The sequence below is a fragment of the Urocampus carinirostris genome, chromosome 3 (assembly GCF_059441175.1).
Source record: "Urocampus carinirostris isolate Australia breed hairy pipefish chromosome 3, RoL_Ucar_1.0, whole genome shotgun sequence".
In the NCBI taxonomy this organism is placed as follows: Eukaryota; Metazoa; Chordata; class Actinopteri; order Syngnathiformes; family Syngnathidae; genus Urocampus; species Urocampus carinirostris.
This window is the reverse complement of record NC_142351.1, coordinates 1,765,356-1,788,891: the sequence shown is the minus strand read 5'-3', so window position 1 is coordinate 1,788,891 and position 23,536 is coordinate 1,765,356. Positions and strand designations below refer to the sequence as shown.

At 41.1% G+C, this 23,536-nt stretch overlaps 3 protein-coding genes across 3 annotated transcripts in view; 1 reads left to right on the top strand and 2 right to left on the bottom strand.

Moving 5' to 3' along the window:
* LOC148368257 (uncharacterized) overlaps window positions 1-23,536 on the bottom strand; it is a 541,253-nt gene that overhangs the window by 309,663 nt on the left and 208,054 nt on the right. The gene's annotated exons all lie outside the window — the stretch shown is intronic.
* Window positions 5,951-13,875, top strand: sp5l (Sp5 transcription factor-like). The gene is made up of 2 exons (XM_088330260.1): window positions 5,951-6,126; window positions 11,896-13,875. Exons 1-2 carry the CDS (start codon window positions 6,073-6,075, stop codon window positions 12,826-12,828), a joined length of 987 nt encoding a protein of 328 aa, XP_088186386.1. The 5' UTR covers window positions 5,951-6,072; the 3' UTR covers window positions 12,829-13,875.
* Window positions 19,723-23,536, bottom strand: part of arhgef25a (Rho guanine nucleotide exchange factor 25a) — a 72,670-nt gene continuing 68,856 nt past the window's right edge. The window contains exons 15-17 of the mRNA XM_088330182.1: window positions 22,256-22,452; window positions 21,996-22,076; window positions 19,723-20,184 (exon numbers count right to left, since the gene is read on the bottom strand). Coding sequence (XP_088186308.1) covers window positions 20,086-20,184; window positions 21,996-22,076; window positions 22,256-22,452 — 377 coding nt within the window. The 3' untranslated portion in view covers window positions 19,723-20,085. The remainder of the gene's footprint in view (window positions 20,185-21,995; window positions 22,077-22,255; window positions 22,453-23,536) is intronic.

Here is a 23,536-nt window from a genome sequence, read left to right as displayed (position 1 = left end):
ATCCGGAAAGCGACTCTTTTAAGCGCGCGTTCCCGCAAGCTAATTGCGTTTATTGGCGACAACAAGGAGCTTGAGATCCATTACCATGAGAATGCTCTCTCCAGGCGGATGATAACGGGCAGAATGAGATTAAGGCTCACCTCGAATAGAATGGGGCACTTCAGAGGAGAGCCGGGCCCCCTCCCGGGCCCCCCTCCCGGGGGCCCCCCTGCCGCCCCCCGCCCTCCACTTGAACTCCGGGACGTAACAATGTCACGCCGGGTCGCCGCTTTCATCTGGGACGGCTAGCTTGACTCCGCGCTTAGCGTTAGCATGGGCCCGTGAGAAACAAGAAGATTTGCCGAGTTCTCGAATTATTCCGGAAATTTCTTTGCTGGCGTTGTCGGCTTTAAAAGGCTTTTCGGTTTTTTTTGGGGGGGATGTAACTTTTTTTTCTGTTTTTCCCCTATTTTTCCATTTTTCACCCTTCATCCCTTTTCTCATGTTTTTTCCTTTCCCCCCTTTTTCAACCATTTGGTGGAGACCTGATAAAAGAAGTCTTATTTATTTATTTATTTTCAGTTTTTTATTTTTATTTTTAATTATTTTAAGATAAAACTTTTTTCTTTTCTGTCTGATTCTTTGATCATTTCCCGGTCACTTGAAATGACCAAACGACGTGGGGATTTATTGTTCTTGTTTTGTCAGTTTCGAATGATTAGAAGTTAAAAAAAATGGTCATGAACCAGAACAGGATCAGGACCCAAGCGCGTGACGTTCTCACACAAGCCTTTTATTATACGGGGAATGGGGAGTCATGCACGTGAGGCAGCAGTCTGGCGTGGAAGGACAGGAAGCCAGAGGCCGACCAGATCGATAACAATTGCCCGAGTAGATATCAAACAGATGGGGTCGATACCGGACAGGGCGGGACAGACAGGATTGATATCGAAACAGGATATCAAAATGAAACAGGACAAACTAGACTGGAACGAAACGGGAAAGTGATATTAAACAACGACACAGACAGGTTTGATATCAAAACAGGATATTGAAATTAAACAGGAGGACAAACTAGACAGGAACGAAACTGGAAACCGATATTAAACAACAGGAGGGACAGGATTGATATCAAAACAGGATATCGAAAATAATCAGGACAAACTACACATGAACGAAACTGGAAACCGATATTAAACAACAAGACAGACAGGATAGATAACGAAACAGGATATTCAAAATTAACAGAAGAAACTAGACGGGAGCGAAACTGGAGAAAATAACAAACAGGACAAAAATAGACGGGAAAAATACCGGACAGGAAAATCCAACAGGAAAACGGGACAGAGTCAGAACCCACGTCTTGCGGGGCAGAGGTTTGTTGAAGGACTGACCAACGGAGAGTGGGAACACTGAACTTAAATAGAAGGAAAGCCACGCAGCTGGCGCCACAAGGGCGGGGCCAATTGGGCGCCATGGCAACCGTGACAATTTGAAACCTTAAAATGTGGATTTTTTTTCTTCCTTGTTGTCAGTTTCTTGATCATTTACAGAAGGTTTTTGTTCCATTTATTTGTTTTGGGGAGGTTTCTGTTCCTTTTCTTAGTTTCTAGATGATTTTACAGTACCAAATCCGACATCCATTCATTCATTCTTAACGGCAGGATTTGATGGCGTTTTAGTTTGTGTCTTTTTTCTGTTTATTCTGGGAAAAAGGTTTCGGATTCCACGCTAACATTTGCTGACTTCATGTAAGAAGGTGCGTCACATTTCTTTGAATTATTCTGCGAATTCCCAGGGGCAGCATCCTCGGAATAGAAATCCTTTTTGTCTTTTCGTGAACCCGGTAAAGCGTCTTGCCGCTCCTCGCTGGAGATTTGATCAAAATGGAAACTGCGTCGGCTGCTAAAACGACTGACGCTGGCAAAAAAACTCACCTTTAAACTTTTTGGTACCGGTACCGTTCTTGTAGGATCCGCTTCGCATCCTGATCCGTATATCGAATGCTCTTCTTCGAGGAGAAGGTCGGTTTTTGGTGTCTTATGAAAAGGTTTTGTCCCCACTGCAAGTGCTGCTAACATTGAACACACAGATAGAGAAAGTTTTTATTCTCACCTGATTCCAAGATGGCGGCGCGCGCGAGTGCAGCGGCTTCACGTGTCCTTCCAGTAAATTTTTTTACTTTTAGTGTTGTTTTATCTCTCATCTTTTCTTTGATAAATACTTGCTCGGCAACAATCACCTTAAGTCGCCAGGACCTTGTTTTCTAACCTTATCTTCTCTGTTCCTTGATCTTCTTGGGTTTTTTACCTCACTGTGAATGTGTGAAACTGGAGTGCCATGCCCAATTTCGTTGTCACGATATTTTAACCCATTTTGTAACAATGACAATAAAAGTATATTCTATTCTATTCTTTTTGCAATCAGATGTGTGCGGCATGGCTAGCTAAAAAACACCGAGCTAATAGCTTGAAACCTTACCTGGTACCTTGTCAAATTGGATCACAAGCTGAAGGACTAAACAATGTATTTTTCACATTTTTCCAAGGGTAGGTCTTAAATTGGCTGTTTGTATTTGACTCTGGTCATTTTTTTAGACATTGTGTAAGAGTTGTAAATGTTTGACTTCTCATTCCAGTAATCAATTCATGATTCCGCACACTTGCGCATAATAAGGGTGAAATGAATCACAAATTGCTTTGCACACGTTTCATTTGGGCTCCGATTTGAATACACCCCTGGAAAATAGTAGAGACCACCATTAGCTCAGGAGGTATTCGTTCAGGAGGTAGAGCGCGTGTCTTGGGATCAAGAGATTGCAGGTTCGATTCTGTCAACGAGCCGCAGCTGGCGCCACACGGGCGGGGCCAATTGGGCGCCATGGCAACCATGACAATGTGAAACCTTGAAAAAATGTGGGTTTTTTTCTTCCTTCTTGTCAATTTCTTGATTATTTAAAGCGCCAAAAGGTTGTTGTTCTATTATATTATATGTCGAAGTGTCCTTGAGCAAGACACTGAATCCCTAATAAGCAGGTCGGTGCCTTGCATGGCTGCATGTCTGCTATTGGTGTGTGAGTGTGTGAGTGTGTGTGTGAATGGGTAAGTGTGAAGCGCATTGTAAAGCGCTTTGGGAAGTATTCATTGACTTGAAAAGCGCTATAGAAATGGAGACCATATACCATTTGAAACCTTTGCAAATGTGTGTTTAACTCATTTTTTAGACATCGTGAAAGAGTTGTAAATGTTTGACTCCTCATTCCAGAAACCGATCCATGATTCCGCACACTTGCGCGTAATAATGTTGAAATGAATCACAAATTGCCTTGCACAGGTTTCATTCGGGCTCCGATTTGAATACACCCCTAGAAAATTGTATGTTATTATGTTTGTATTTTCATTGGCTAGCCAATGTGTCAATTACCGTTTCCTTCGGTTACCACTGGCTGAAGATATTTAAAGCGACGGGAGGCAATCTCTGTTTTATCAAATAGGCACGTATAGGCTCATGCGGGGTGTGGACTTTGAATAGAAAGCCTGCCATTGGCCGAGAGCAGTGTCAATCAAAAGCTCGGGGGCTAACAACCATTTTTAAGTTTTATGAATCTTTTTACTTTTAAAGGGAAGCCAAATCCAAAGAGTTTTTACTTTTCAATAACAGGTGACATTTTAAAGCTTCAATGTTTCAAATCTGACCACTAGATGGCACCGTTGTCTCAGGCGAACAAAAACTATTGCCACAGCAAGCAGCAAGACGTGGGACAAAGATGGCGGCGACCTTAGATAGGGATTCCACCCTGTAAAAATTTTTTTTTTAAATAGTTTTGATAATAATGAACATTGGTATGGTTTTGCATGTATTTTTGCTGGATAAAAGTGTTTTGTACCACTAGGAGTCACGAAATATGACACGCTGTCCCTTCAAATAACTGATATCTGATTGGTTCCCTGTCCCTTTGAAGCCCAGTCCTGTCACTCTCCAGTAGTCAGTCCGTCAGCGAACCTCTGTTGTTACAAGGCGAGCCTTTTTGACCCTGACTCCCGTCCGTCCCGTTTTCGCATCCGTCCGTTCCTGATCTCCCCGTTTGTCTCTGGCTACGACTTGTTTTCGATCCCGACCACGTCTGCTCTCCCGTCCCGGCTTACGACCCGTTTCTGATCCCGGCCGACATAGAACTAAAACAGGAAAACAAAATTTTATAAAAAGTAAACTTTAAAGGTATGTAGAAACAACAACTTTCAAAATATTGAACCCCGAGCAGAGGTAGGCAAACTATGGCCCGCGGGCCATATGCGGATCGTTAGGTTTTTTCATCCGGGCCCCCTTTGCGGGTCTGCAACGGAATACCACCACATAAATATTACAAAACTGAATATCAAATTTTGTTGTTTTTTTGTTTTCGTTCTGATATGATTCTGATAAAACTAGTATAGAAATACTACAAAAATACTACTTCAGTAATGTTCTAATACAAAGAACACGATTAAAAAATATTACTACATAAATACGACAAAAATACAACTACGGTAACATTAAAGAATACTACAGAAATTAATACGGAAATACTTCAAAAATAGTAATACTATTACACAAAATATTACTACAGAAATATCACAACAAAAAAACTACAAAACTACAATGGCAGTAAAAATAAAGTAAAAATGTTACAGACATACGACAAAAATTCTCTCATGGAAATTTTTAAAAGTACTCCATAAACACTACTAAGATACTACTATAGAAATAGTAACAAAAAATACTATAAAAATGCAACCAATATTTAAAAAATGCAACAGATATTCTACAAAAAAATATCCAAAGGAAATACTCTATATATTCCATAGAAATACTACAAAATACTTCAAAAAACTACGATTAAAATACTACAAAGACAGTACCAAAATAAAAAGACATTGTTGTTACAAAATGCTACAGACATACGACAAAAATTCTCTCATGGACATTTTTAAAAGTACTACATAAACACTACTAAGATACTATTATAAAAATAGTAAAATAATACTTTAAAAATACAACCACAGTTATATTTAAAAAGCGCAACAGATATTCTGCAAAAAAATATCCAAAGGAAATACTCTATATATTCCATAGAAATACTACAAAATACTTCAAAAAACTACGACGGAAATACTACAAAAACAGTACAAAAATAAAAAGACATTGTTACTACAAAATGTTACACATACGACAAAAATTCTCTCATAGAAATTTTTAAAAGTACTACATAAACACTACTAAGATACTATTATAAAAATAGTAAAATAATACTTTAAAAATACAACCACAGTTATATTTAAAAAGCGCAACAGATATTCTACAAAGAATATCCAAAGGAAATACTCTAAATATTTTATAGAAATACTACAAAATACTTCAAAAAACTACGATGGAAATACTACAAAAACACTACCAAAAAAGATATTGTTGCTACAAAATATGACAGACCTATGAGAAAAATACAACAGGAATACAACACAAATACTGAAGAAGTACAACTATACTGTAATACTGCAAAAACTCATATCAAATGTCATGCTTTAATAGTGAGTGTTTCGAAACTCATTCGATGAAACTCATCTTGTTTAAAGCAAATAAAATTATGAATAAATAAGTGATAAATATGTATAAATACACATTTGTTTTTAGTACTAAATGTAAAAATGGTCTCCAGGGTGGGCCCCTTGGCCAAAACGTGTGACCCAAAGAGTGCCCCCGACTCCATATTTTGGTCACCCCTGCCTTGACTCCAGTAGTCACGTCTTTATCAATAGGGGGAGGAGTTATCAATAGGGGGAGGAGTTAGCGCCTGCCCGAAAGGAGCCGGCTCTCGATTTGGAGAGTCCTTCTCTTCCGAGAGTCGGCTCGTCGAGCCCTTTGGTTCGCCAACGACACATCGCTCCTATAAAGACCAGCGAAGGAAGCGAGCGGGCGTCTTTTTGGCACCGGGACTTTTTTGATTTGGAGTCGCAGCCGGGCGCCCCATCCACCCCCGCGACCCTTTCCGTCGCACTTGGCAGCCACGCGTGGAAATTAGCGCCCGCGTTGCGTGACGCGTCCGTCGGTCAGGCGCAAATGGCCGCGCTCGCCCTACAAAGGAGCGACAACTTTTTGCACACTTTTTTGCAGGTGAGTGACGTCACGTCGGAGCGCTCCTTTTCCTTTGTGCTTATTCTTGCTATTTTCTTCTTTGGATTCATCTTTTTAATTCTTTTCAAAAGTCGCATTATATATTGTTTCAGTTGCATCTTCTTGTTGCTCTTATTTCTGCTTTTATTTTGTATTTATTTGCATCTTCTTGCTGCCTTTTTCATCTTTACGTCATATTACTGCTTGTATATTCGATTTGTTTGCGTCTTCTCTTCATTATTTGCGTCATATCATGCTTTTATATTGTTTTATTTGCCTCTTGCTGCTTTTTCAAAACATGTGCGTCCTATTGCTGCTTTTATTTTGTATTTATTTGCATCTTCTTGCTGCCTTTTTAATATTTGCGTCATATTACTGCTTGTATTTTGTATTCATTTGCATCTTCTTATTATGATTTGCGTCATAGTGCTGCTTTATTTTTGTTTTCTTTGCAACTTCTTCTACAATTTCTATTAATCACGTCATATTACCGCTTTTATGTTGTTTTATTTGCATCTTGCTGCTTATTTTTTAACATGTGCGTCATCTCTTTGCTTTTATTTTGTATTTATTTGCATCTTCTTATTATGATTTGCGTCATATCGCTGCTTTCATGTTTTCTTTTCAACTTCTTCCACAATTTTTAATAATCACGTCATATTACTGCTTTTATTTTGTACTTATTTGCATCTTCTTGCTGCCTTTTTCATCTTTACGTCATATTACTGCTTGTATGTCGTATTTGTTTGCATCTTTTTTACATTATTTGCGTCATATCATGCGCCCATATTGTTTTATTTGCATCTTCTTGCTGCTTTTTCAAAATATGTGCGTCATATTTCTGCTTTTATTTTGTATTTATTTGCATCTTATTATGATTTGCAGCGGCCCTCATTTTCTTTTCAACTTCTTCCCCTTTTTTTGAATAATCCCTTCATATTACTGCTTCTATATTGTTTGCATCATCTCGCAGTCTTTATTGTATTTGTGATTTGCATCATCTTCGCTACTTGACTTTTATTGACACTTGGAAATGTTTTTGCACTTCCTGCTGCTAGTCTAACATTTGATTGAATTGACTTAACATCTTTTTTCTTCTTCCATTCATTCCGAAAAGAAACATATCAAAATATCTCTGAAAAGTGTTGACCGTCCCTTAGTTTTATTTTGTAGGTCATGATCAGGTTTCTTGTCAAAATCCGCAAAATACAGCCCAGAAGAGATGACTTTTTTGCAAAAAGTAAACATTTCAAAATTGTCCCATCTTAGTGGGTCAGTGGCGTCACGTGACCTAAATCAGGTGTAAAATACTTTAACAACAATTATACATCCTGCACATTTTTTGTGTTAGTTTCCTTATTCGTTTTTTTTTAATTTGTCATGCTTCTCTTGTTTTTTTTCCTCACTCCCAGTCTTACTTCAATTTCAATTTTGAAAACGCTTACAAATAAATCTATAAAAATAAAATAAAAAGGTTTCTTGTGACCCGACGAAGCTCAATATTTGTATTTGAAACGATGAACTTTAATAGCATCCGTCATGCTTTCGAGCCGTCGATATTTCCGTGCTCAGAAAATGTCGCGGTTTTTCAGCAAGAAGACTTGAATTCAAATATAAAATGAAGATTTGCACGACAGGTCGAAAACAAACGATACATCGACGACATCCAAACCAACAAATAACACGATTAAAGGAAGATTCTGTGCGCTAAAATGCATTTGTTGCAGAAAAAAGTGACATTTCTCTGCAGAAAGTTGACGCTCTTCTTTGCAGAGACAATCCGAGCAGTTTTAGTTCCCATTTCTCTTTCGTCTCTCTCTTCTCACCTGGTTTTTATAGGCGGATCGAAAACAACCGTCACAATTCGAACGAAGTGACATTTTTGAGTCACGCGTGTTCGAGAAAGTCGATATGCGATCAAGAAATATCAAATCCGAAAAAGATGCAAAAGGAAAGAGCGGGGTTAAAAAAAAACACTGAATCCTGAACTCATTTTCATACCTGTCAAGTTCCAAGGCTCCGTGGCCGTACAAACTCTCGTCCAAAATACAAAATAATCGTACACCATATTTTTTTCCGGAATGATGCATGATGGGAAATCGCCAGGCGGCAGACGCATGCGATGGATACATTTGCGTTTTTCCGCACAGATTCCCTTTTATGTTGTATTCGTCTTCAAATGCATCAAAAACCTACTTTATATTCTTTCAATTTGAAAATGAAAATACGAATTAAGTCAATTCAAGTTTATCATCATTTTGAAATTTGAGTTTGTTAGGATGCATGCTTGGATTCAATTTGGAGATGATAGAGAAGGAATGTTATTTATGAGAATACTTGAAGTTTCTTGAGCATGGCGTTAGAATCGAATGAAATCAAATGGAATGGAATGGCCTTAAACTCGTATTGTTGGGATATGATATCATGAAATTGTGTTCAAAATGTCGGAAAAAATGGTTAAAACGTCATATTGTCAGACATAACGAAATTGTGAATATGCTTGGTCCTCACATTGTTTGTTTGCTGTTATTAGTGTCAATAAATGTGTTCAAACAAAAAAAAATTCCATCAAAAATATCTTCAAATCTCATACTGTTAGAAAATCAGTGAAATGTTAGAAAATGATATCATGTAATTGTGAATATGCTTAATTGCTGTTAAAATTGTCAAGAAAAATTGTTCAAACCTCACATTGTTTATTTACTGTTAAAAGTGTCAATCAAATTGTTCAAACCCAAAAAAATCATGAAATTGTGTGTTTAATTGCTGTTAAAAATGTCGGGAAAAATTGTTAAAACGTCACATTGTCAGATATAACGAAATTGTGAATATGCTTAATTGCTGTTAAAAGTGTCGAGAAAAATGGTTCAAACCAAAAAATCAATGCAAAAGCGTTGATAAAAATTGTTAAAAGCTCATATTGTTAGAATATGATATCATGAAATTTTGAAAATGTTTAATTGCTGTTAAAAGTGTCAATCAAATTGTTCAAACCAAAAAAAAATCAGTGCAAAAGTAGGAAGGAGGTATAGAAATTAAAATGTTTAAAAATATATATATCATTGAAATCCCGAGGAGTTGTAAAATAGCAGCATTATCATGTATTACGGTTTCACGGTTTTAATTTGAAAGGACGCTCATTCGGGTGAGATTTGGGGGTTCGATTCTCTATGTATTTTATAATATATACTTCACTTTTTGAATAGAATAAAAATCATTGACAAAGTCATTTTAATATGATTTTATTCAGGTATAATCTTTTAGTTTTGGGTGTGGGGTCAGTTTGCTCTTTCTTTTTATGATGATAGTTTTTGCCGTTTTAATTTGGCGGGATGCTCCTTTGGGTTGGATTTCTCTTTTTTCTCTTTAAGGATTTCAAATGGAATCGAATCAATAGAAAAAGTCCACATTTTCCTATTTGGGTGAAGGACTTTTGTTTGTATCGAAAGATTGTATTTCTGATGGTTTAATGATGATAGTTTCACAGTTTTCATTTGGAAAGGTTCCATTTTGGGAGTCAGTCATCTAGAAAGAGAAACGATTGAATTATATTTTCGTGAAATGTTCCTCTTTTTAATGGGAAAATCGTCAAACTCTTTTTTATGATTATAGTTGAATTATTTTAATTTGGCGGGATGCTCGCTTGGATGAGATTGCAACTACCGCATTACGAAATAAGTGTTGAATAAAAATACATTTACAACGCTTTCACAATGTCTAAAAAATGGCCAGAGTTAACACACATTTGCAAAGGTTTCAAATGGTAAATGGTCTCTAGGGAATTATCTGTTTATATTTGGGGAAATATTCTTTTTTTTATGGGAGGATCATTTTGTTCATTTTTTTTTAATATTATAGTTGAACTATTTTAATTTGGCGGGATGCTCGCTTGGATGAGATTGCAAATACATACTGTGTTTTTTCCCACCTTAAGAAATGAATGTTGAATGAAAATACATTTTAAAGAGGAATTATCTGTTTATATTCGGGGAAGTATTCTTGTTTTTATGTGGGAATCATTCTGCCCATTTTTTTTAAATTATAGTTGAACTATTTTAATTTGGCGGGATGCTCGCTTGGATGGGATTGCAAATACATACTGCGGTTTTTTTTCCACCTTAAAATATTTTTTAAAGAGGAATCATCTCTTTGTATTTGGGAAATATTCTTGTTTTTACGGGAGGATCGTTTTGTGCATTTTTTTTAATATTATAGTTGAACTATTTTAATTTGGCGGGATGCTCGCTTGGATTAGATTAGATTAGATATGATTGGATTAAATTGCAAATACATACTGCGTTTTTTTCTGTCCTTAATTTTTTTTAAAGAGTAATTATCTTTTTATTGTTATTTATTTTTATTTTTTTTGCAAACTATTCTTGTCTTGATGGAAGAATCGTTTTGTCCATTTTTTTAATATTATAGTTGAACTATTTTAATTTGGTGGGATGCTTGCTTGGATTAGATTAGATTAGATTAGATCAGATTAGATTAGTTTAGATTAGATATGCACTGCATGGTTTTTCACTCACTTTAACAAAAATAAAATGGAATCAAAATCATTTGGAAAGAGAAATAAGATTGTTTTATCCAGGTCAGATATTTTGGTGTTCACGGGGAGATCATTCTTCTTTTTTTATTTTGTTAAAAATAGTTTATGATTCTTTTTGCTCATTTGAACTGTTTCTTCAACTTATTCCTGAAAGTAAAATATCTTTTCACTGAAATACACTGAAATACTTCAGCTAGATGTTACTGTCGTTAATGTCAAAATAAAGAAATAACGTGCTCGGAAATGTCAGGACCAGAACGGAGACAGGACCCACTCGCGTAACGTTTCTCTCAGTTTTATTGGGAAGAAAGAAAAGGATGGCATTCACGATCCGGTGATCGCTGGTCGCGGGAAGCAGGTCGTTCTGAACGCGGAAGTGGATCTTCCGTGGCGAGCGATGGCGGTGTCGGGAACGGAAAAAAAGGGGCAGTCGCCGGTACAGGAGAGTAAAAAAGGTAGTTGGGGTCAAAAGCGAGTCGTAAGCCAGGAAAGGAGAGTAGACGTGGTCAGGATCAAAAAACAGGTCAAAGGTGGGGAACAGACAGGAGCAAAAACAGGAGTGAGCCAAGGTCGAAAAAGCTTGCCTAGAGTGAACTGAGGTTCGCAGACGGACTGACAACAGGTAACGGATAGACGAGGGTTTAAATGGAGCGGGCACAGGTGATTCACATCAGTAATCATGACAGGAAACCAACAATGATCATCTTCTAAGATATATACAGAGAAAATGAGAGCATCGTGATCCATTCTGGAACTCAACTCTATAGAGACAATGGTTATGGTACATACTGTACTGTTCTAATAGAAAATCATCTATCCATGATCTGCACCGCTTATTCTCAGAAGGGTTGCGGGGGTGTCGGAGCCCATTCGGGCAGTGGGCAGGGGGCACCCTGAACCGGTTGCCACACAGGGACAGACAATGTGCTCGCTCCTTCACACCTAGGGATGATTTTTGTTAGGCCAATCAACCCGACATGCATGTTTTTGAAATGTGGGGGGGAAACCCACGCAAGCACGGGGAGAACATGCAAACTCCACACCGGAAAGTTCGATCTCACGACCTCAGTACTGTGCCGCACGCGCTAAGTTATCATGACTATTTTTTGTGTGCTCCGTGCGACCGACCGATGAGACTGGGGTCCTGGGGATCTCTGTAAATCATGGCGGGGTCTTTTGAACAAAATATCTGACGCTTATTTTCCTTTGCGACGCAGGACCGCACCCCGAGCCAGTCCCCGGAGGGCCCCCCGAACGCCCTGTCCTTCCTGGCGAGCACCTGTAGCCAGGCCTGGCAAGTCGGGGGCGCCCCCGACACCGCCCCGTTCCCGTACGAGGGCGGCGCGGGACCGGGGATGTTCCAGTTCTGGACCAACGAGCCGCAGGTGCCCTTCGCCGTGCCCAAGGTTCAATTCCCGGCCCACGTGGGGCACCACCACCACCACCACCAGCACGAGCTCCCCCTCACCCCCCCGGCCGAGCCGGCCCCTTCGTACTCTTTCGAACTGTCCCCCGTCAAAGTCTTACCCGCCCAGACCCAAGTGGCCGGCTCTTACTACCCGCAACACGGGGGGCAAAACTACCCTGGGTTTTTGCAGAACTCCTCCGCCAGGCCCCCCTGCCAGGACGGGCAGTGGTGGAGCCTCCCCCAGGGAAACGGGACGCCCCCCAACCCTTCCTTAACCCTGGGACGCCAGCTGGTGCTGGGTCACCAGCCGCAGATCGCCGCCCTCCTCCGGGGCAGCGCCAAAAGTTTGCTGAGCTCCGCCCGGCGCTGTCGCCGCTGCAAGTGCCCCAACTGCCAAGGGGGCGCCGGCGCTCCCCCGGAAACGGGCAAAAAACGGCTCCACGTCTGCCACGTCCCCCAGTGCGGAAAGGTCTACAAGAAGACCTCCCACCTGAAGGCGCACCTACGTTGGCACGCCGGAGAGCGCCCCTTCGTCTGTAATTGGCTCTTCTGCGGGAAGAGTTTCACGCGGTCCGACGAGCTCCAGCGCCATCTTCGTACCCACACCGGCGAGAAGCGCTTCGGATGCCAGCAGTGCGGGAAGAGGTTCATGAGGAGCGACCATCTTTCCAAGCACGTCAAGACCCACCAGGCACGCAAAAACCGACCGGGAATGCCCACCGCCAACATCAAGCGGGAGTGATGTTCCTGACCCCGATGACCGGACTCCGCAAACTCCTCCCGGGACCGGAAAGGTCCTCTGGTCTTTGTGGACCGCACGGTGGGCAGGACTTCCGAATGGGTCCCGTTGCCACGTCGCCGTCCGACCGACATCAAGCAGGAGTGATGTTCACCCCCCTGAATGACTGTACTCCGCAAACTTCTCCTGGGACCAGGAAGGTCTTCTGGTCTTTGTGGACCAGAGGAGGCGGGTCTTCTGAAACGGTCCCGTTGCCGAGTGGCCGTCTCGAAAAAAAAAAAAGAGAATATGTTATTTTTCATTCCTGTCATGACCAAAGGGGGGCTTTGGCGCACGCGGGGTATTTTCCGCCACATTTATTTTCAGAAGCTTGGTTTTGGTGGACCACAAAGGAGGCGGGGCTTCCCAAATCGTTCAAATGTATTGTTGCCAAATGTTAGAATTCTACAAAAACAATGAGTATTTTTTTCATTCTGGTAATCACCAAAGTCGACGTTGGCACAGCTGGAGGATATTTTCCACATTTGGGGGGCAACCAGGAAGGTCCTCTTCAGACTAATTGTCTTGATGGACCACAGTGGAGGTGGAACTTCTAAAATTGTTCAATTATATTAACCCTAACCCTAAAAAACAACAAAGAAAATGTCATTTTTATTCTGGTAATCACCAAAGTCGACGTTGGGACACCCTGGGATGTTTTCCACATTTAGAGGGCAACCAAGAAGGTCCTCTTCAGACCAATGGTCTTTATGGACCACAGTGGGGGTGGAACTTCTAAAATTGTTCAATTATATTAACCCTAACCCTAAAAAACAACAAAGAAAATGTTATTTTTTATTCTGGTAATCACCAAAGTCGACGTTGGGACACCTGGGGATGTTTTTCCACATTTGGGGGGCAACCAGGAAGGTCCACTTCAGACCAATTGTCCACATTGGAGGTGAGACTTCTAAAATTGTTCAATTATATTAACTCTAATCCTAAAAAGCAACAAAAAAGTCATTTTTATTGTGGTAATCACTAAAGTTGACGTTGGCATAGCTGGGAGATATTTTCACATTTGGGGGGCAACCAGGAAGGTCCTCTTCAGATCAATTGTCTTGATGGACCACAGTGGAAGTGGAACTTCTAAAATTGTTAAATTATATTAACCCTAATCCTAAAAAACAACAAAGAAAATGTTATTTTTCATTCTGGTAATCACCAAAGTCGACATTTGGACACCTGGGGATGTTTTCCACATTTGGGGGGCAACCAAGAAGGTCCTCTTCAGACCAATTGTCTTTATGGTCCACAGAGGAGGTGCAACTAGTTCAGGTTTACTGTTGCCAAAATATCAGTTTTGACCCAAAAACTGCAGTTTTCATTCTTGCAGTCGACACGAATTCAAGTCAAATCCTTTCAAAGAACATTGTGTGTTTTCAGCGCCTTCTAGTGGTTAAAATGCTTCATTAAAAAAACAATATGGCTGGTTTTCTTTTACCCCCCCAAAAAATCGGACATTTGCCAAATCGTACCGACTTTGTAGCCACGGTTTCATTTTTTTGCATTTGGCATTAAAGGGACAATGTGTAATATTTACACTTATATCCAATATCTCGTACCATCTGATGTCGCTGTATCATCGAGTGCAACTGAGATCGAGTGCTAGAAAGCGCAAACTACGGAGATTCAAAGAGACCATTCTTCTTATTTTTCTGCCCAGCCTATCCGGAGAAATGAATAGAGATGGTTATAGGATTTATTTTTGCTTCTTATTCAAATCAATGTTGAGTTTTACCACCAGGAGGTGCTAAAAATACACAATGTCCCTTTCATTCATCTCATCTCATCAGCTGTACCGCTTATCTTTATTAGGGTCGCGGGGGGGCTGGAGCCCATCCCAGCCATCTCCGGGCAGTGGGCAAGGGACACCCTGAACTGGTTGCCAGCCAATCGCAGGGCACCCTTTCATTCCAAAATATGTTAATGGTAACTGGTAAATGTGCTGCATTTCAATAGCGCTTTTCAAGTCAAGGAAGACTTCTTCCCAAAGCGCTTTACAATGTGCTTCACACTTACCCATTCACACACACACTCACACACCAATAAAGAGTCAGCCTCCAAATGTTTTGAGGATAATCAAGATGCTAAATGGTAAATGGTCTGCATTTCTATAGCGCTTTTCAAGTTAATGAAGACCTCCCAAAGCGCTTTACAATGTGCTTCACACTTACCCATTTACACACAAACTTACACACCAATAGCGGCCATGCAGCCATGTAAGTGTCCTACCTGCTTATTGGGGGCATTAGGGATTCAGTGTCTTGCCCAAGGACACTTCCTCATATAATACGGAGGAGCCGGGAATCGAACCTGCAACCTCTTAATTCCAAGACGAGCGCTCTACTACAGTGTTGTCTAATGTCTCTAAAATTTCAAAATGCCACCTGCTGACCATTTTAATAATAAGATACATTTGATACTAAAGCCGTCATGATTGCCCATTGCCCTTACTCCTTGTCAGTCCGTCAGCTAACCTCCGCACATGCAAAGCAAGCAATATTTGACTCTGGCTGCAATTCTGTTCCCGACCCGTCCTGTTTCCTGCTCATTTGCCCCTGGCTTCCCGATCGCCCCTGGCTCCCTGACTTTTTCCTTCTTTCGACCGCGCTCTGATCTCCCGCCCCGGCTACTCGCTCCGTGTTTGTCCACCGACCACGCTCTGATCTCCCGGCCCGGCTAAGTATCGTCATTTTCTGGCATTCGGCCGCTTGAAATGAACCTAATTCTCACGAGTATTGAAAAAAATGTGAACCCTATTGACCGTGTTAAGCTTTTTTTTCTGGAATTGGAAAATGTTGCCACTAGGAGGCGCTAAATAATACCCAACGAACCTTTTTGTGAAAGAAAATGGAGTCCCTTTTTCCGACAATTAACCGATTAAAATGAGTCCAATTCCTGCACCGATGAAAGAAAATCTGGACTGTTTTGACACGGTGAAGCTTTTTTTTTTTCCTTTTGTGGATTTTGGAAACATTCCACGTTTCTGTAAAATATGTGGAAAGAAAGACCCCGTGGATCTATGTGGGCTTGCATGTCGATGTCAATAAAAAAAGGTCTTTTCCCGAATGAGCTTTTTTTCTGGTGTCAAATGTCCCGAAAAAGGCCGACGTCTGCCAGCAGGGGGTGTTGTGGAAAAACCCAGACTCCTTTCCGGTAAACAATAGAGAATTCGCGACTATCAAGTTCACAGCCACGCAAACTTGTTTTTTTGTTTTGTCGAAACGGATTCGGCAGATGCCGCCGGGAGGGCCGATCCCCGTCAATGGGACCCCTGTTGCCCCCCCGGACCCCCTCCCACGGATAACTCCCTTTGATTTCACGGCCTTGCGAAAGAGTATACCCCCCGCGGCACTCGGCCGTATATCAGGCCGGTGTTAGGAGGTTTTATGGCTCGAAATAGGCCCGGGGGGCGCAGGGGGGGCGGACCGCCACATGTCGACTCATTCGGGGGCTTCCTTGTCTTTGTTTGATACTTTCTTTGAAATGGGGGGGGTCCTTAAAAAAAAGGGGGGTCTACGGCATGCCACACGCCAACGCACATCTTCTTTTTGTGGCATTGAGGGAAATAAAGTGTCACTGAGCTTAGAGAAGTAGAGGATAAAGTACACCAACACCATTGACTAGGATCTTCAAATTGTAGAGAAGACATCGTTAGGAATTTTAATTATTAAAATGTAGCCTTTACCAAAATGTTGGAATGAGTTATCTGACTCCATTAACCAAACACAAACTTTACTCTCCTAACAATGCATGCTCCTTTCTTTTAGTGAAAAGACAGACAAGAGACCGGCAGATTTAATTTCTTAAACAATTTAACTAAGTGAACTCCATCGAATTAGCCGAATTAGCCAAATGAGTGTCGCTCGAGTCTCCGTCAAGCCTCTTCTCTCGATCTTCTCTCTCCCTTCTCCCGTCCTACATTTTTTTTTTCCGCCAGTTGGTGTGCCGGCTCCTCTCACGGGCGTGCCAGGAAAACCCCCTCGCCTCGACGTCTGAAGAAACTCAAAACAACACCGAGCGTTTATCAAAACAATGCCAGACGTCCTTCGTCACAGTTCTGTTATCAAGATTCCCCGGCCAAAACATTCCGCATTTGGAACGGCGCGACCTGAAGCTCACTCGGTGATAATCTTCAGGAAACAGGGCAAAACAGGTTAATGGCTGGGACGCAGGAGCAGAAGCAGAAACGGGTCCAGAAAAAAGGTCGGCAACAGGTATCAGGCAAGAAACAGAGCAAAAACAGGCGATGGTCCGGGCGGAGGAGCAAAACAGAAACAGGTCCAGAAAAGAGGTCGGCAACATGTATCAGGAATGAAACAGGGCAAAAACAGGTTAATGGCTGGGACGCAGGAGCAGAAGCAGAAACGGGTAACAGATATCAGGCAGGAAACAAGGCAGGATAGATTTGGAGAGGACAAAAGCTTGCCTAGCTGGGAGCATAGGTTCGCAGACGGTCTGACGGCTTCCTCAAATCGAGGGTTCAAAAAGAGTCCGACAGCCAATCAGGTACCGTGGCTGTTGCCAATCGGCAATCGTGACAGGAGCAGAATGGCTACCCAACATCAAGACGTCTGCGGGACTTCTTGGACGAGAAGGGGACAAATACCAAGTTTATCTTTCATTTCTATCCTTTAGTATCTTTCCTCACGTGCGAAAAAAAGGAGAAATGAGAGAAAATCAGAAAGTGAATCCATTCTCTCCAACTCCATCGTCCTACCGGGAGATTCTTTTTCGAGTGTGGCCGTTCCGAGAGTCACCGCTAGAGGGCACCGTCTGTCTTTTATTTCATCCACGCCATGACTTCCGTCATTTTTCCAAAGAATAAATAAGAAACTTGCCCAATCGTCGATCAAACCTTTCCAAAATTAAATGACGATAAAGGAAAAGACTTTTGAGAGATTTGAAAACGTTCTCTTGAAATCAAAATCATCCGTTTTTGCGAAGAATAAGCGTTTGTAAAAGTGGCCATTTGTAAACACTAAAGCAGGAGTCCCCAACCATTTTCCTGTGAGGGCCACATCACTTTCCCCTTCTCTGATGAGGGGCCGGGGTCAGTTCGTAACAGAAAAAGTGGGATGATTGCAGGAATGCCTAAATGTCAAAAAAATTATCGTCCATCTCACCTGCAAAATAGATGGTAAATGTCAGTCTCACACGACACCATTTACTTGTTGACATTAAGAGCGATTTCTTGAACAAGTCTCATGAAATCACGTGAGGTCCCGTGAGACTTGCCCCAAACACCCTTCTCTGACCTGTGAGACTATGCCATCTTGTGGTGATATACCGGTACTTCACTTTTTCTGCTTTACAAAACAACCCCAAAATCCCAAACTATAACATTTTAACGAGTCAGCAACCCTTGTTGCGCCGTATAAAATAGTGACTAGCTAATAGTTTATAAAGAAAATAGTTCGTTATTAAGGAACATTTTATTGCAAAAGTCCAACTTTGTATATCAAAAACAGATATATGAAAAAAAAATCAAAATGCTTTCTTGGTATTGTTCAGGGGCCAGAACAAATGTGCGGGCCGTAGTTTGGGGACCACTGCACCACAGCCTTTGCATTTGTGTATTTGACTTTGACCCATTTTTAGACATTGTGAACGAGTTGTCAATGTTTGACTCCTGTTTTGAAATCAAAAGCAAAACCTGATCTTGATGATGAGGTGTCCTTCTCTTCAGTTCTAATAACCACCGCAAGAAAGCGCTGTTTGTCTTCAATTGAACAGCGTGTTTTTTTAGCACGCGAGTCAAAATGATTCCCAAAGAAGGAGACTTTTGAATGACTTCCTGGAATTTTTAGAGGACAAGAAAAGAAAAATGTCTTATTGAAAAAGGAAGTATCACATACAGGAATCAACATTGGCCCTGACCTAATACTCTTGTAATTTATGCAGCTGTAAATATATATATATGTTGTAGCGCCTCCCAGTGGTAAAAAAACGTTATTAAAAGAATATTTGGTTCGAATAAAAGCAAAAAAGACATGAAACTATCGTTTTTTTAAGAATTGAGTTTTGATTTGCTCTAGATTAAGTTGACAAGATTGTCGAGATTCTTTTCCCCTTTTTTTAATCTTTTCTTTTTCTTAATTCATTTGACTTTTTTCTTTTCCTCTTTTTTCTTTGTTTTTTTCTTCCCTTTTGTCCTATTCGTTTCAGGGCATATTTCTACTATTCTTTTACGTGTTTTCTATTTTTTTTTCTTTTTCCTTCCCTTTTTCCTTTCTCTTTGTCCTTTTCTTACTTTTTTGTCTTTGGTCATGATGGTCTGTATCTTTCTCTATTCCCTGTTTTCTTATTTCTCTTTTCTTTCAATTTGTCCGCCTCTCATTTTCTTTATCTTTTTCCTTTAATCTCATCCTTTTTTTTTGTTCCTTCCCTTTTGCTTCTCATTTGTCTTTTCTCCTCTTTGTATGTCCTTTTCATCATTTCTTCTTTTCGTTTCCTTGTTTTCTTTACACTTTTTTTCTCCTTCTTTTTTTTTTTCTTTAACCCCTTTTTCTCTTTTTTTCTCCCTTTCCTTTATTCTTCCTTTTTTATCCCCTTTTCTAATTTTCTTTGTATAAGGCTAAACAAGAAAATTAAATTCAAAATGTTGCAGTTTGGTCCCTTTCAGTCTCCGTAGTTTGCACTCTGTCATTTCTATCTATCTATCTATCTAGACATCTATCTAGACATCTATCAGTTATGGGGTCACTGTCCCTTTAACCCGGTAAAACAAAAAAAAAAGGCTGCTTTCAGAGGAATGGGAATAATGACATTCTCGCACGACTCGAATCAACCCGGGACGTTGACAAGATGTAGGAATCGTTTTTATCTTTTTCGTTTCGGAGAAAAGAGCAAATGTGTCATTTCCGATTTTATTTCCGTTTTGAAGACATGGAGACAAATCTCTGAAATAAAAGCGTTGCTCCTCATTGGAGCAAACTTACAAAAGAAAAAAAGGAAAAAGAAGAAAAGATACACCCGAGAATGAAATAAACACACCTCGCTCGCGACGTGGGCGCCCCCTGCAGGTCGCTTTTTGAAGCTTCTTGAGGTCCTGTTGGAGGCCCTCGCGCATGCGCCACAAAAGGCCCTTATATGGGCGCCGAGGAAGGCACCATCCAGTGACCAATCGGGAACAATGGGTCCTCGTGGACACGCCCATATTTTTCCCCGCTTGTTTTTGTCCTTGAAAACGTCCTTGAAAAGGTCCTTGAAAACGAGTCATAGGTCGCCTTCCGCCAGCTGCGCCAGGTTGCCGGGGCCACGCCCAGAAATGGAAGGCTCCGCCCCCTCGGCTCCGCCCCCGCCTTCTCCCGATCTCTGCAAAGTACACGACATCCGTTTTATTGACGTTTTCCCGTTCTCTGTTCCGGCTCCACAAAAACAAAAATCAGCCGGCTCCGAGTGATAAGCATCGCCGGGCCGCTTCCTGTTCTGGCTCCGCCCACTTCCTGTTTGGGATCCAGCGAGCTTTTAGTGCCCGAGGCGAAGCGGGAAGCTGCCGGCTAACGCGCCAAAATGATAAGAAAAATACAATCTAGAAAGAGAAAAGGAAAAAGAAGATAAAGGGATTGAAAAGAGAAAGAAAAAAAATCAAGAAAAAAAATGAAGGAAGAAAAGGAAAGAAAAAACAAAAAAAGGAAGATACAAAATAAGACAAAAAGGGAAAAAAAAATAGTGGAGACAAAAAAGTGTGAAAGACAAAAAAAGAGGAGAGGAAAAAAAAAGAGAAAGCGGAAAAAAATAGTGGAGACAAAAAAGTGTGAAAGACAAAAAAAGAGGAGAGGAAAAAAAGGAAAGAGGAAGCGGAAAAAAGTAAGATAGAAAATAAGACAAAAAGGGGTAAAACGCAGTAGAAAAGGAAAAGAAAAAAGTGAAGAAAATACAAAGGCAAAAAGAAAGGGAAACAAAAAAGAAAAGAATACAAAAGGGGGAAAAAAAAGAACAAGTGAAGAAAAAAGGGTGTATGAGAAAAAAGCAGAGTGGAAAAAAGAAAAGAAAATGAAAAGATATAATAGAAAAAAAAACAAGAAAAGAATGAAGGACAAAAGAAAGAAAAAAGAAAAGAAAAAGCGGAAAAAATAAGCTAGAAAATAAGACAAAGTGGGAGTGGCAAAACTAATTAAGAAAGGGAAAAGAGAATCGTGACGACAAAAAAGTGTGAAAGAAGAAAAAAAGGAGAGGAAAAAAGAAAAGAAAAAGTGGAATTAAGATAGAAAACAAGACAAAAAGGGGTAAAACAGAAGAAAGGGAAACAAAAAAGTGAAGAAAAAATGAAGGCAAAAAAGAGAGACAAAAAAGAAAAGAATCAAATCGAAAATATTACAAAAGGCGGGAAAAACAAAAGAACAAGTGAAGAAAAAAGGAGGAAGGAGAAAAAAGCAGAGTGGAAAAAAGAAAAGGAAATGAAAAGATAAAACGAAGAGAAAAATACAAGTAAAAGAAAGTCCGGCGGCACCCAGGTCAATTGAGTTTCAGGCAACTGCTAAGTGCCTATGTCAAACTCCTGGCCCCCTGGCCAAATGTGGCCCGCCTCCTCGTTCGATGGGGGCCCCGTGACAATGCCGAGAGAAGCATTTCTATTCCTCACGTTTTGTGAAGAATAAATTGAAGCGTTTCTAAGAGCGGCCATTTGGAGACAACCACTTTACAACACTAAATTCTTTGCATTTGTGTATTTGACTTCGACCCATTTTTAGACAGTGTGAAAGAGTTGTCAATGTTTGACTTCAGTCAATTATCATTCGGTTCGGTCACGACTGGCTGAAGATATCTGAAACTACAGGAGGCGATCCACCTTTTATCAAACAGTATAGCGCGTATAGAATAACGGTGGGGGTCGACCGCGAACGAAAGCCCGCTATTGGCCGAGAGCGGCGTCCGTCGAAAGATCACATATTGGAAATCATTTTTCGAGTCCGAATGGAATTCCCGAATCCTAATTTCACAGTGAGCCTCCAAAAGAGCCGCAACCTTCCATTTTTATTCTATTCCTTTATGGGTCTGGCCCCTTGTGAGAATCATTTTGGCCCCCAGGTTTAATCAGTGGTTTGGTAGGGACCCTGGAGGTGGGCAAGGGAATTGCACCAAAGCCAAGCTGCCACTGGGACTTTTGAGGGTTAGGGTCCCACCTGTGCGCTTTGTTTGCCGCAGAGCCCGTTGGAAACGGCCGGAGAGTCGCCGCTCGGCTCGACGGAGTCGGGAGGGCGCGTCTGCAAGGACAAATCGGAAACGCAGAGTCATGGCCGGATTTAGGCAATTTTCAAAGACTTTCAAGGAAAAATTTCCATTTAAGAAAAATAATGGGGCAGGGTTGGCGTCATTTTTAAGCGAACTCGTTTTATTTTACTTCCTTTTCCGAACCCCTCAGGGAACGGGCCGGGCCACTTACGTCTGGCGGGAAGGTGTCGGCGGCGGGCAGACGGAGAGAGGGAAGCCAGGCATTGTGGGAAGGGAGCGAGGCGCTCTTTTGCCCTCGGTCGGACGAGCGCGGTCTGGAAACCCGGTCGCCGTCCGGCGCTCTGGCGCAACGGCCCAAACTGTTGGACTTGCTCTCTCGTCGCTGGTACTCGATGGGCGACTGTAAGGCTGAGGAACACAAAAAACGCTCAGTTCCTCTTTTTTTGCGCTACAGAATAAGAGAAGGTACTCGATGGGCGACTGTGATGCTGAGGAAAACAAGTCGGCATTGTTAAGCAGTCGGGCAGCAGGCTCTTTCTTTCTTTCCCTTTCCTTCTTTTATCTGGCGTTTGCGGTGATACCCTTATCTTCTTTGTTCCTTTATCTTCTTTCTTATCTTCTCACTGTTAAATGTGAAACTGGAGTGCCACGTCCAATTTCGTTGTCACACTATGTTCAACCCATTTTGTAACAATGACAATAAAAGTATATTCTGTTCTATTCTATTTTATTCTATATTGAAGGCAATCATGTCTTTTATTGAGGATAAGAGAGTTTTCCCAGAGCTCCCTTCAAAAGGGGCCGGTGACAACCACGTTGAGAAACACCAGAATGCCAATCCAGTGCATGCTCAAAAGTACGGTAAATGTTTCAAATGGTGTGAGATATTTGATTTTAACATGCCTCATTCTCTATGATCTAAACATTGAAAGAATTGTTTTTTTTTTAGTTAGCGTTTTGGACCTTAAATAGTCTAACATGGAAAGGTTGGAGGTACTTGAGGGGACAAGATCAAGATGAGCTCTCCCTTTTTCCAGTCAGGTTTTGTTATCGTTTTCTTTCTCTAATATACTTATATAGGTGTTTTCATCATTTTCTTCCATGAATATACTAACATGGGAGGTATCGAGGCACTTGAGGGGACAAAACCCAGATCAGCTTCCCCTTTTTCCCGTCAGGAATTATAATTTTGTTTTTTTTTTAAATAATTTCATGTGGAATATGTCGAGGCACTTGAGGAGACAAGACCAAGATGAGCTGTGCCTTCTTCCCGAAAGGTGTTATCATCATTTATTTCATTTTTATTAAGAATATAAAAGATATCGAGGCACTTGAGTGGACAAGACCCAGATAAGCTTCACGATTGTTCCTTGCCAAGTACTTTTATCATTTTCTTCCTTGACAATACTAACATGGGAGGTATCCAGGCACTTGAGGGGACAAGACCCAGAGGATATCTGCCTTTTTCCTGTCAGGTATTATTCTTATTTTG